The 13,057-nt window shown below is 52.5% G+C and overlaps 1 protein-coding gene across 1 annotated transcript in view; it reads right to left on the bottom strand.

Annotated features, from left to right (window-relative positions):
- Window positions 1-3,380: 3,380 nt before the first annotated feature.
- The window catches only part of PHLDB3 (pleckstrin homology like domain family B member 3), a 20,204-nt gene continuing 10,527 nt past the window's right edge, over window positions 3,381-13,057 (bottom strand). The window contains exons 10-16 of the mRNA XM_006759111.2: window positions 11,688-11,805; window positions 11,452-11,542; window positions 11,279-11,366; window positions 10,595-10,651; window positions 5,815-6,034; window positions 5,028-5,113; window positions 3,381-3,800 (exon numbers count right to left, since the gene is read on the bottom strand). Coding sequence (XP_006759174.1) covers window positions 3,666-3,800; window positions 5,028-5,113; window positions 5,815-6,034; window positions 10,595-10,651; window positions 11,279-11,366; window positions 11,452-11,542; window positions 11,688-11,805 — 795 coding nt within the window. The 3' untranslated portion in view covers window positions 3,381-3,665. The remainder of the gene's footprint in view (window positions 3,801-5,027; window positions 5,114-5,814; window positions 6,035-10,594; window positions 10,652-11,278; window positions 11,367-11,451; window positions 11,543-11,687; window positions 11,806-13,057) is intronic.

The raw sequence follows: 13,057 nt of genomic DNA, 5'->3' as shown, positions 1-13,057 counted from the left end.
ACCACGTCTGAACACAGAAACGAACAAGAACACTGTGCAAACCACAAAATGACTAAGCATTCCCATATCCTGGCTGATATATGTGACTGCTTATATATTTTATATTATTATATTATATTACATTACATTACATTATATTATATTATATTAATTATATTATATTATATTTATTATATTATATTTATTATACTATTCTATAAAGTTACAGCTTTATTCTTGCTTTGTTTCTCTTGGCTCATAGATAAGATCTATCAATGGCAGTAAAAATAGCAGCTGTGTTGGTAAAGATATTATTTGTCCCCCAGACCCCATTGCTCCCCACCCCCAATTCCCAACAATGACTAGCACCTCAGTCACATGGGTGGGGTCACTTGGCATCATGATGAGGGAGAAAGTGAATGACTGCTGGTGAGGTCATTCAGCACTGGCCCCCGCCTCCCTGCCTCCCAGCCTGGAATCCCAGCCCCACTTTTGCTGTGTGACCCTGTGCAAAGTGTCTTCACCTCTCTTAGCCACTGAGGTGTCTGTTCTATAATAAAGGGAGGAGTGTGTCCATGGCGGAGTGAGGCAGTGGGCAACGTATCAAGTCTGGGATCCTAATCCTGCCTCTGCCATCTCCCTGCTGTGTGACCTCCTCTGAACTTGGGCTGCCTCCTTTGCCAAATGGGTCTGAAAACCCCTCTCTGGAGGGGTGGAGGGAGGCTGGCTGGTAATGCTATTATTATCTTGTGCTCAGACGCAGGAGGCCCTGCAGGCCCCGGCCGCGTGGGAGAGTTTCAGGGAGGAACCCTAACTGGCTGGACCAGAAGAACTAGCGTCTTGGGAGGGAATGGGACCCAGGGTGGGGAGCCTCCTCTTGCTCAGGCCTGCCCAGATTCTGGGCGCTGACCCCCACCTGGCCCCAGACCAGAGAGCAGAGGAAGGTTTGAACGTGGAGCCTCTGTTTAATCTGCTCAGTGACTCTTCCCGGCTCTTCTCCTCAGAGGTCACTGGAAAAAGATTTAGAATCTGGTCCCCGGATGGATGCACAGAGGGGTCAGGGTGGAGGCAGGCCCCAGCACTGGAGTTCACGCTGGGGCCTCAGACAAGCCTGGGGCCATATCCACTATGGGTTTCCTGTCCCCTGGGACAGGGCAGGCTCAGCCCAGTGACGTTCTCGGCCTGTCTCAGACCCAATTCCTCTGGGATGCACCGTCTGGGATGTGTTAGAGAAGGGGTGGGGTCAGGGCTCAGTGCAAAATGAAACTTTGGGGACCCAGTTCAAAAGGCAGAAAAGAGTACCCTTAAAAGTACTAAAAATAGCCCTAACCGGTTTGGCTCAGTGGATAGAGCATCCGCCTGCGGACTGAAGGGTTCCCGTCAAGGGCATGTACCTTGGTTGCGGGCACATCCCCAGGAGGGGGTGTGCAGGAGGCAGCTGATTGATGTTTCTCTCTCATCGATGTTTCTAACTCTCTATCCCTCTCCCCTCCTCTCTGTGAAAAATCAATAAAATATATATATTTTTTTTAAGTACTAAAAATAGAAATGCTTCCTTCCACCACCTCTCTGGGCCCCTCGTGGTGTTCAATGTCATGTTCCCTTGGGCACAGAGATACTTGTGGGGTGAGCACAGCCCCTCACAGATGTCTACAGACCCTGGCCCACAACTAGAGCAACCTTGGCTGTGGGTCCTCCTTCCACCAGCGGCCCATTGCCACATCCCACCCTGAGATGCCTGACCCTGAGCTTCCCACGTACATCCAGGCCCTGCCAGAGCTGGAGGGTGGCAGGGGTCACAGGGAGAGGCAGGGAAAGGAAGGCTGACTGAACCCGCATTCGGGGGAGGTGGGAGATGGAGCCGAGGCTCCAATCCCCCCAATTCAGGCTTCACATCGCTCCAGACTTCACTTACAAAACACAAATTCAAATACAAAATTAAGACTTTCCAGGCAGCAACCACAGAGCATTCATCCTGAGAGGGCTCTTCTGACACAGGGGCCTGTCCACCGCACTGGTCACAGGCCACGAAGCCGGCCCAGTACGTGCCATATGCAGAGGGGCTGGGGGATGAACTGACCCAAGAACGCAGACATCTCCCACCTGGAGGGCCACCTGGGGTCACTGAGGGCCTGGGGACTAGGGTGCCAGCTTTCCTGGAACTCAGAAGTACCAATTCTGGATCCTCAAGGAATCCTGGGACAGGACAGACAGGACACCCAGGTCCCAGAAGGATGGGGGGGGGGGGGGGGGGGGGTGGGGGGGAGGAGACTGTCTCCACACAGTGACAGCCTAGAGTGGTCACTGTGGGGGAGCCTGGGGGACTGTGGGAGCCCAGAATAGACCCTTGACACAGCCCAGGGAGCAGGGAGAGCTTCTTGGAGGAGGGGACACCTAGGGTCAAACCTAAAGCATCGAGTTCTATGTCTGCCTTGTTCACCATTGTCCCCAGTCTCGCCATCTCTTTCCCATCAATTTATTCAGCCATTAGACTCCCTCAACAGCTAGTTTGCTCTAGGTCTTTTGCTGTGCATCCGAGACTCAGCAGTGACTGAGACAGCCCCGTCCTCGCCTTCCGGGACTCCCATCCGGCTCGGAGACACTCCTCGGCAGTGATGACCCGGAGCAGTCAGGCTGTGATGAGTGATCAGAGCTGGGATGGGAAGCCCAGAGGAAGCATCTGACTCAGCCTCGAGAATCAGGGAGGGCTCCCTGGAGAAGGAAACATCTGAGCTAAAACTGAAATGATGAGTACAAATTGGGTGGAGTGGGGAAAGCTGTCGAAGCAAAAGCAACAGTATATATAACAACCAAGCGGTGAAAGGGAAGTTGGGTTTTTGGTTTGGTTTTGTTTCACTTTCACGGAATGAAATGTGCCCCATGGTGCTGGGACACTGCAGTGACCAGCACAGCCCTCCCTGGCTCTGTCCTCATGGAGCTCCCAGGCTGTAAGGACATAAACCCATCACCCGTGATAACCTAGGTGTGCAGGGACGGGACAGGGGAGCTCCAAGGGGTGCCCGACCCAGCCTGGCATTCAGGACCAGCCTCCCAACTAAGCCTTGAAGAATGAGGAGCTAGCTGGTTAGGGCAGGACAGAGGAAACATGTGCCAAGGCCTGGAGGGCAGGAGCCTAGGAGCTCCTAGTAATTGCCAAGAGCCCAGTCAAATCAAAAAGAGTGGAAGCAGGTGGGCCCTCAACTAAAAAAAAATAAAATCCCACAGGTTAAGAACCCGTGCTTCTTCACACCCCTCTTCCAGCCTGACCTTAATTGACAGCCTCCATTTTTAAAGAGAGAACGGCTGCGGGATACTTGGCTCTCAGAGGGACCTATAACTCGGATGACCTGCCTAAGGGGCCGAGGGGCAGAAAGGCTTGGGTTGGAATAAACAACCACCAATTTTTCCTCCATGTTTAATTCGATATACAGGAGCACCAATAAATAGTTCCTTCCCGCCCCCGCAATCTTCCTCCTGCCAGCAACAGGGCCCCAGGGCCCCAGGGCTGGCTTCCCGGCGTCCGTCCGTCCGTCCAGGGAAGGCACCTGCAGCCCAGAAAGAACAGCGCGGCTCAGGCCAGCAGAGCGCGGCGCCTGCAGAATTCCCCGCGGAGTTCCAAAGGGGCGGGGCCAGGCTCCCGGAGTGGGCGGGGCCTCGCTGGTCGTCCCCCAAGAGGGTGGTGCCGCTCAGGGGACGTGGTTCTCATCGGCCGCGGTCACGATGACGTCCATCCAGATCCGCATGGCCTCGGGGCTGGGTGCCACCATGTAGAAAAGGCGCTCATAGGTTTTGACGCAGAAGGTCAGGCGCGGGTTGGGGCTCTGGGAGAAGTGGTGGAGTGGAGGTGGTTAAGGGAACATGCATGTTGGAACCCTAGCCCTGGGACTTATACAGGCTGTGTGGCATCGGACAAGTTATTTAGAATCTGTTTCCCCATCCGCCTTCCTAAATAATCTGCCTACCTCATTGGGTTGTGAGGATTAGATGAATTAACACATCTAAGGGGCTTAGAATTTGGGGAGAGAGGAATTTAAAAGGAGGAATCCCATGTTCCTCTCCCCCACCAGCCCAACTTTTCCTATATTAGAAATCGAAGCATTCAGATTTCTCCTCTCCTAAATGTAGGTCTCCCTGGTTTGTAACTGGGGAAAGCTGGTGTGTTCTACAACCCATTCACTGAGTTCTTACGTGCCAAACCCGAATTCAGTAAGTCCCTTACATCCATCACCTGGCTTTACCTTCTGACCTCTGAGGAAATGGGCTGAAGTGTGCTCATCTTTCAGGTGAGAAAACTAAGGCTGGCAAAAGGAAGTTAGTCACTTCCGTGATGTCCCAACTGGTTGCTTTCCCCACCTATTTCTACACCCTGTACCAGTTCCCAACACTTAAATCGGTGGATCTGCACTGTCATAAACATTTGAATTCCTGAGTCCTCTAGGGGAAAAAAGAAATGATATGACATGGGACCCATTCCCATTTGGCAACTTTGGACCGAAGCTGGAGGCACTGTCTCCTAGATGCTCCCAGGCTGCCCCAGCCCTCACCCTGCCGTCTTCAGTAATGTATCTCCAGCTTCGCATCAGTTTGCCAAATTTTTGCTCTAAATCAGTGGTTCTCAACCTTCCTAATGCCTCAACCCTTTAATACAGTTCCTCATGTTGTGGTGACCCCCCAACCATAAAATTACTTTTGTTGCTATTTCATACCTGTAATTTTGCTACAGTTATGAATCGTAATGTAGTTATATATGTGTTTTCCGATGGTCTTAGGCGACCCCTGTGAAAGGGTCGTTCGACCCCCAAAGGGGTCACGACCCACAGGTTGAGAACCGCTGCTCTAAATCTTTTGCTCCAAGGAAAGTAACCGTGGCTGAGAGCCAGACAGTGCACTCTTAATGTTTGGCCCCTGCAGTGAAATGACCTGTTGATCCCCTGTTCTGGACAGAGTACCCCAACACTGGGGGCTGTGGAGGGCCTTTCCTGGAGACTAGCTAAGGCCTGACTGCAGGGGCTCAGACCAGGACAGGGTAGGAGCAAGCGGGATTTCACCTTGAAAGCACAGCGTAGGTGGTCATAATAGACTTCCTCGATGGCCTGGAAGTAGATGACGCCTTTGAGCTTGGACTCTTCTTTATCTGACAGAAGGGGGTGGGGAAGAAACAGAGCTAGTGAGGGGTGTGTGTGTGTGTGTGTGTGTGTGTGTGTGTGTGTGTGTGTGTGTGCTGGGCAGGGTGGGGTCACTGGGCCTAAGTCTAGAGTTGGAGGGTGAATGAATGTTGGTGCTAAATGGGAAACTGGTGGGGAGGCTGGACAAGACTAGCGAATGGGGTTGGAATCCCAGGTCCCTCAATGCCTTGGTCCCTGACACTCACGGAGAGGTCCGCTTCATTGGTTCTCCTACCGGAAAAGCGAGAGGGGCCTAGACTCCTGGTGATGCGGGGTGGGGGGGAGCACTGAAAATGTGGGTCTGACTCCTCCTGGGTATCTTAGGAAAATGGGATCTGGGACCCAGAACTGTACAAAACTTGATCCATGTGACTGAGGCTGGCTTTCTATAGGAGGAAGAAGAGGGTGGAGATCTGGACTCCTGGGTCCTGGGGGAAAGGAAAGGTGGGAGCCCAGACTCCTGAGTTGTGGTGGGTTAGGAAGGAGTAGGCACCAAATTCCTGGGCCCTGAGGGGAGTGGGGAGTGGGGATCTAGACTCCTGGGTCCTGGGGATCCAGACCCATGGGCCTAAGAGAGAAGGGGGGTGGGGCTGGGACCCCCAGGTGTCTGGGGGAAGGCCCCTGAGTGCACTGTCCCAGGGCCCTGGGCCCACGCGCCAGGCTGTGTTACCGGAGTAGTAGGCCAGACGGCGGGCCTGGCGGTCAAAGCAGAACCACCGCTTCCTCCAGGTCTTGATGCGGCCGCCCATCTTCACCAGGGCCCCGCGGCAGCAGCCCCCAGACACCTGGACGTGTGGGCAGTTTTCGGGGTTGTGGCCCCAGCGTTCCAGGTGCTGCCGGAGATCCAAGACCCGTGGGACAGGAGGGCGGGGTGGGAGCGTGGGCGGGGCCTGGGAAAGAAGCGAAGGGGGCAGCATGGGGTCAGGATCGAGTCCTGAAGCCTGGAGCCCACAGGGAAGCTGGTCACAGCTGCACACATGCAAGGCCTGTTACAGCCTTTAAACCGTATTATTAACAATGACCAGTTGGTTAGAACGTGGTCCCCATATGCCACGGTCGCGGCTTTGATCCCGGGTCAGAGCACATACAAGAATCAATCAATGAGCCCAGCCAGTGTGGCTCAGTGGTTGAGCATTGACCTATGAACCAGGAGGTCATGACTCAAATTCCCGGTCAGGGCACATGTCCAGGTTTCCGGCTCGATCCCCAATAGGGGGCGGTTAGGAGGCACCTATTTTTTTTTTAAACATATTTTATTGATTTTTTATAGAGAGGAAAGGAGGGATAGAGCGAGTTAGAATCATAATGATGAACCTGACAGCTACATTTATTGACTATGAACCTGCCAGAGATGTACCAGCATCAACTCCTTGACTCCCCACTACTTTGGACCCTTGAGTCCCCAGGCCGATGCTCTATCCACTGAGCCAAACCGGTCAGGGCAGGAGGCACCTATTGATGATTCTCTCTCATCATTGACGTTTCTATTTCTCTCTCTCTCTCTCCCTACCTCTCTGAAATCAATAAAAATATATATTTTTTTAAAATAAGTGGGACAACAAATCGATGTTTCTCTTTCTCCCTTCCTCTCTCTAAAATCAATCAATAAAAATATATTTTTTAAATGACAATCATAATGATGAACCTGACAGCTACATTTATTGACTATGAACCTGCCAGAGATGTACCAGCATCAACTCCTTGACTCCCCACTACCGCCCCTGGGACAGGGCTATTATGAGTCCCATATTACAGAGGAGCAAACTGGGGTACAGCGATGAAGTAATCTACCTGAAGTCACTCAGAGCTCAGGGGGCAGAGCTGGGACCGGAACCCAGGGTTTCAAGGCCTAACAGCTCACCCTGAAACACCAAAGGCACATCAGAGAGTGAGGGACCCCTCGGTGAGGGTCTCCACAGGGACCCCCATATTCCACCCTGCAAACCAGGGACCAAACCGCAAGTGATCAAAAAACAAGAGCACGGGTTCCATTATCGCTGTTGTTGTGATTAAATTAGTGACTATTCTCTATGCTGAGCACGTTATAGGGGCAACTCCTCTGCACACTCAAACCCTCTGGGGGTAAACACATTATCACCCCCATTTTTGTTTTGTTTTTTTCGATAGAGAGAAGAGAAACATAGATTTGTTGTTCCCCTTACTTATGCATTCGCCAGTGATTCGTGTATGTGCCCTGCCTGGGGATCGAACCCACCACCTTGGTGTACTGGGATGATGCTCTAACTCACTGGACTACTTGTCCAGGGCTTTATCCCCCTTTTAAAGAAAGAAACCAAGACTCAGAGAGGTTGTCACTACGCCCACGTCACACAGCCAGAGCTGACCACGACGGGACTCCCAGGCAGTGGTCGTCTCCCGTGGCCAGGAAGGGGAGAAGAATTAAATTAAGGCCACGAAAGTTTCTACTGTTCCCAGGCCCAGCCCATCAGATCTCCTCTTCCCGAATGACCCCTGCAAAGACTGAAATGACCCTGTAGTCACGAGGCTCTGGGCATGGCTAAGCCCAGCGTGGAAGCAGAGCCACGGGGGCGTTTGTTGACAGGCAGGCTCAGACTCAGTCATCCCAGGTGGGGTCTGGGGTGGGGTGAGGCTCTACACGTCTAACAAGCCCCAGGAACGCTAATGCTGTTGGTCCACAGACCACGCTCTGAGTATCGAGGGCTGAGAAGACTAAAGCGAGGCCCGAGCAAGAAGGGGTGAGAAACAGATGAGACCCCTAGGATGGAGACAGGGAAAGCAAGCAAGAGAAGAGCGGGGAAATGAAGAGAAGCAGAGAGAATGCACAGGAGGGGCAGAGACAGTTAAAAGGACACCCACTGGGGCCTGGAAGTGTACGGGTCATGTCGCCCGATCCACACAGTCATTCTACAGATCACCAATGTGTACGGAAGGCCCCCAGTGCGTCCAGCACTGTACCGAGTGATCTCAGCCGTCACCTCGGTTCCTCTCCAAAAAACCCATTATTGTTCCCATTTGACAGATGAGAAAACTGAGGCTTTAGAAAGGAGGTGACCCACCCAGGTAGGACGTGGTGGAGTCGTCCCTGATCCAGGAGAACCGGATGGGCTCGGGACTCCCGACTCCCCGCTGCCCACCTGCCCCTCTCAGAGCCTGTTTCCCTGAACTGAACTCGGGGTCACCAGCACCCTCCTCCTGGGGCTGCTTCTGTCAGGCTCTCCCACCGGGTGCTTCTCCTTTTAGTGCGAGCCCAGGGTCACGCTAGTTAATAAGTGATGCTGCGGCGAAGCAGGGCGCTCCATTTTTAATGAGCTGGAGCTTGTGGCTCTGCCACGCCTCGGGCTCTATCTACTCCCAGGCTCTTATCAGCTGACAGGCACCTTATTTTAATGACAAATGCGGCTTCCTGGCTGTCCCCCTCCCAAGAAATGCCAGCTTCCCCGAGGGCAGGGGTTGTCACTTTGGTCACTGCTGCCACCCATCAACGGGGGAGAAATGAGGAAGGAAAGCACCCACGGCTGGGAAAACAGAAAGCAGGCTGGGAAGGATGTGCTCAGTTCCAAGAAAAATAAGTTCACAAAACGTGGAAAGTGTAAGAAAATTCTAAGGCTCTTTAACCACAGAAAATGCCTGCGCCTCCGCAGCCACGACGGGAGGCGGGCTGGAGGGTGATCTTCGCTTTCCCCACCCTGTCGCGCTCTTTACAACAGAAATGTATTAACGCAGAGGTCAACGTATCATTTTAACATGGAGCCTCGCAGCTAAATCCAGAGTGTGAGAAACCCTACAAGATAAAGACTCGATTTTTTCCCATTAAAAGAAGAAAAGTGGGACCCTAGCCAGTTTGGCTCAGTGGATAGAGCGTCGGTCCACAGACTGAAGGGTCCTGGGTTCAATTCCGGTCAGGGACAGATACCTCAGTCACAGGCCCCATCCCAGCCCAGGTGGGGGCCCATGTGGGAGGCAACCAATTGATGTGTCTCTCACATCAAGGTGTCTCTTTGTCTCTCCCGCGCCCTTCCACTCTCTCTAAAAATCAATGGAAAAATATCCTTAGGTGAGGATTAACCAAAAAAACCAAACAACAAAAAAGTGGGGCACGGCTGAGACTCTCTCTAAAAATCAATGGAAAAATATCTTTTAGGTGAAGATTAACAACAACAACAAAAAAAGTGGGGCACGACTGATGTGGCTCAGTGATTGAGCACTGACCTATGAACCAGGAGGTCAGGGTTTGATTCCCAGTCAGGGCACAAGCCCTGGTTGTGGGCTCGATCCCCAGTAGGGAGCATGTAGGAGGCAGCCGATCAATGATTCTCTCTCATCATTGATGTTTCTCTCTCTCTCTCTCTCTCTCTTTCTCCCCCCCTCCCTCCCTCTCCCTTCCTCTCTGCAATCAATAAAAAATGTATATATAATGCATATAAAAGTATATATTATGTATACTTTTTTAAAAAGTGGGGCCCTGGCTGGGTGGCTCAGTTGGTTGGAGTGTCATCCATACACCAAAAGGTTATGGGTTTGATTCCCGGTCAGGCCATATGCCTAGGTTTCAGGTTCGATTCCAGTCAGGGCATGTGCAGGAGGAAACTGATCAATGTTCCTCTCACATTGATGTTTCACTCTCCCCCACCTTCCTCTTTCTCTAAAATTAGTAAAAGAACATATCCTCAAGTGAGGATTTTTTTTAAAAGTGGAAAGAGCGGACTTTTAATCTCAGCGATTTGAGACATTTAAAAAATGTATTGTGAGGGCTTTGTGTGGATCCAGATGGAAATAACCTGTTCCTGTGATACTCTGGAGACAATTAGGGGAATGTGAATATGGACCAGGTATTAGGATGCCACAGAATTAATAGTCTTGATAAGTAAGTTATGACTGGGATTTTTATGTTAAAAAATGCTTATATATTGGAGATGCACAGTGAGGAATGGGTGAAAGGATAGGATATCTGCAATTGGATGTAAAATATTCCACTGCAGAGTGGGAAGTCGGTGTGGGGTCAGTAAACAAAGCTGGCAACCAAAACAAGACTCAACGCTGCTCATCACTGAAGCTGCGTGGTGGGCATCTCGGGGTGTATGCTCTCTACTTTTGCAGATGCCTGAAAAGTTCTATAATGAACAGTATTTTAACAGAACCAAAAATAAACAAAAAATTAAATTTTTAAATGACTTTTAAATGCCCCAGGATGTAGCTGCCCTCATTTTGCAGTAACTGCTGACACTGTCACCCACTCACAGGAGAGGAAACTGAGGTACAGGGAGGTGGACATGGTGCCCCAGGACAACTGTGCTGTGGGTACAGACCATCACAATGGGAACGAAAGCTACGTCTTTTTAGTTCCCCTTCCCTTGCCAAGCCCAGGAAACGTTTCTGTGCCCCGGAGAGGAAAGGGTGAGGTAAGAAAGGGCAGAGGCCAGGGGGCGAAAAGGAGCAGGGGACAGGTGGGGCGAGGGTAGGAGACTGACCATGATGGCAGGAACAGCGGGACCTGAGGAACCTTCTGTGGTTCTTCTTGTTCCTTCCTGTGGGTTCAGGAAGGAGTCAATGATGATACTAACCAATAAGATCTGGGGGGGAAAGGTACTGGACCTGGGTCTGAGGGAGGAGGGGGGTGGGGGCCTGGAGTTCTAGTCTGAGGGAGGAGGAGCTGGGGGCTGGACTCCTGGGCTATGAGGCGGGCCACGGTGGTCTTGAAACGGTCAAAGATGAAGCCGGCGGGGAAGGTCATGAAGTTGTTCATGAAGGATGCCACGGTGAAGATGAGCAAGAACTTCTCATCCTGGGCTTTGCAATCTGGAGGAGAGACAGGAAGAGCTCGGGAGCCTGGGGTGGAGGGGCCAACCTCTCCTCCACCCTGGACTTCCTGCCAGGTGGGCATCCAGCCTGGCTCTCGTCTGGGGCAGCCCTGGGTCTGAAGGAGGAGGGGCTGGGGTCCTGGGCTCCTGGTCTGAGGGAGGAGGGGCTGGGGGCCTGGACCCCTGGGTCTGAGGGAGGAGGGGTTGGGGACCTACACTCCTTGGTCTGAGGGAGGGGCTGGGAGTATAGACTCCTGGGTCTGAGGGAGGAGGGCTGGGGCCTGGACTCCTGGGTCAGAGGGAGGAGGTGGGACTGAATCTCCTGACCCTAATCAGGAGGGTCTGGGGTCTCACCCTGGCCTTGAGCAGCCGCTCCCGCTCCGCCACAGCCTGCTGCAGGAGCCGCTCCATGCGGGCGATGTCTGGGTAGAGCGCCCCACAGCTAGGAGGAGGGGACAGAGGCCAGGGCAGGTTACAGTGGCCCTGCCTCTTCCCCCCATCTTCCCACCCTCTCCGGGATGTCTCACCTATTCCCAGAGCCACAGTTCAGCAGCTGATAGAGTGGATGTCTCCCAGAGTCTCCTGCTGCTGGTGGGAGGGCTGAGGCCTCCAGGGGTCCTGGGGGAGGAGAGGTGGGGCTAGGAGGCTGGGATTCTCCCTTGTCCACTCCCTCCACTTCCGCCCCAACAGGTATCCAAGCCAAGTTCCTCCAGCCTGTGCTGCAGGAAGGGGGAGAGGGTATGCCGGGATAGGGGGTCCTCACCAGTACAATGGAGGGACAGAGGCCGGGGGGATCCCCTCTGGCTCAATCTCTCCCCCCTCTTCCGGGACAGGCTTCCATTCCTTTGGAGGCCGATGGAGCCCTGAAAACACACAAGATGCTCAATCTCAACCGGAAGTCAGCGGCCGGACTGACGAGTAAAACCACCATCTATCAGGCACAGGTCAAACAGCCACCCTGCACATGCTGCCGAGAGAGCGACCAGTCACAGAGGACCCCACGGCGGAATGTCCATAACGGGCAAATCCGTAGAGACAGGAAGTAGGTGAGTGGGTGCCAGGGGCCTGGGGAAGAGAGGGAACTGAGGGGTGATGGCTAAGGGGTCTGGGTTTCTTCTGGGGTAATGGACATGCCCTAAAGTTGTGGCGATGGTTGCACAACTCTGAATATACTAGAAGCCACTGAATTATACTTTTTAACTGGGTGAATTGTATGGTGTGTGAATTATGTCCTGATAAAAACTATAAAGAAAAAACCCACTGTGTGCAGGCACATAAGAAACCCAGGCACTCTCCCACAAATTGGGGGGGTGGGGGGAGAGGGCAGAGGGTTCTATTGGAACAACCTTTATGGAGGCCAATTTGGCTCTTTTATTTTTTTTAATGACAGATGCATACATCTTTGAGCTCCAGTTCCACTTGTAGGATTATATCATATGGACATCCTCATACATATGCAAAATGACCTGAGTTCAAGGTTATTCCCTTCAGAAGCCAGGAGGCCACCACAGTGCCACAGAGCGGGGCAGGGGAAATAAACCAGGGATCTTCAGCGCCATGGAAAAGTCTGCAGTCCCTGTAGTAAATGGGGGGATGCTCTTTATATCCAGAGAGAAAATAAACTCCAAGGTAAAAGCATAGAGCGGGCCCCAGCTGGTCTGGCTCGGCAGATAAGGCGTCGGCCTGCGGACCGAAGGGTCCCGGGTTCGATTCCAGTCAAGGGCATGTACCTAGGCTGCAGGCTCTTCCCTGGCCGGGCCCTGGTCAGGGCACATGCAGGAGGCAACCAATCAATGTCTCTCTCACATAGATGTTTCTCTCTGTCTTTCCCTCTCTCTTCCACTCTCCCTAAAAATCAACGGAAAAATATCCTTGGGTGAGGATTAACAAAAAAAGAAAGCACAGAGCAGGGTGAAGATGACATATCTACGCACAGAGAGGGGGAGAGTGTATACATGACAGAATGTGTAAACACAAACATCTCCAAGAAGACAGAGAAACTGGTCACCCCAGCCGCCCCCAGCAGATGACCTGAATGGACGGAAATACTAGCGGAAGAGCCTTTTCTCTGCATAGCCTCCCATGCCCTTTGAACTTTGAATGAGGGGAATGTTCACTTTAAAAAAAATAAGC

This window comes from Myotis davidii, unplaced genomic scaffold (genome assembly GCF_000327345.1).
Source record: "Myotis davidii unplaced genomic scaffold, ASM32734v1 scaffold896, whole genome shotgun sequence".
NCBI lineage: Eukaryota > Metazoa > Chordata > Mammalia > Chiroptera > Vespertilionidae > Myotis > Myotis davidii.
The sequence above is the reverse complement of the archived record's forward strand: the minus strand, read 5'-3'. Positions and strand labels throughout refer to the sequence as shown.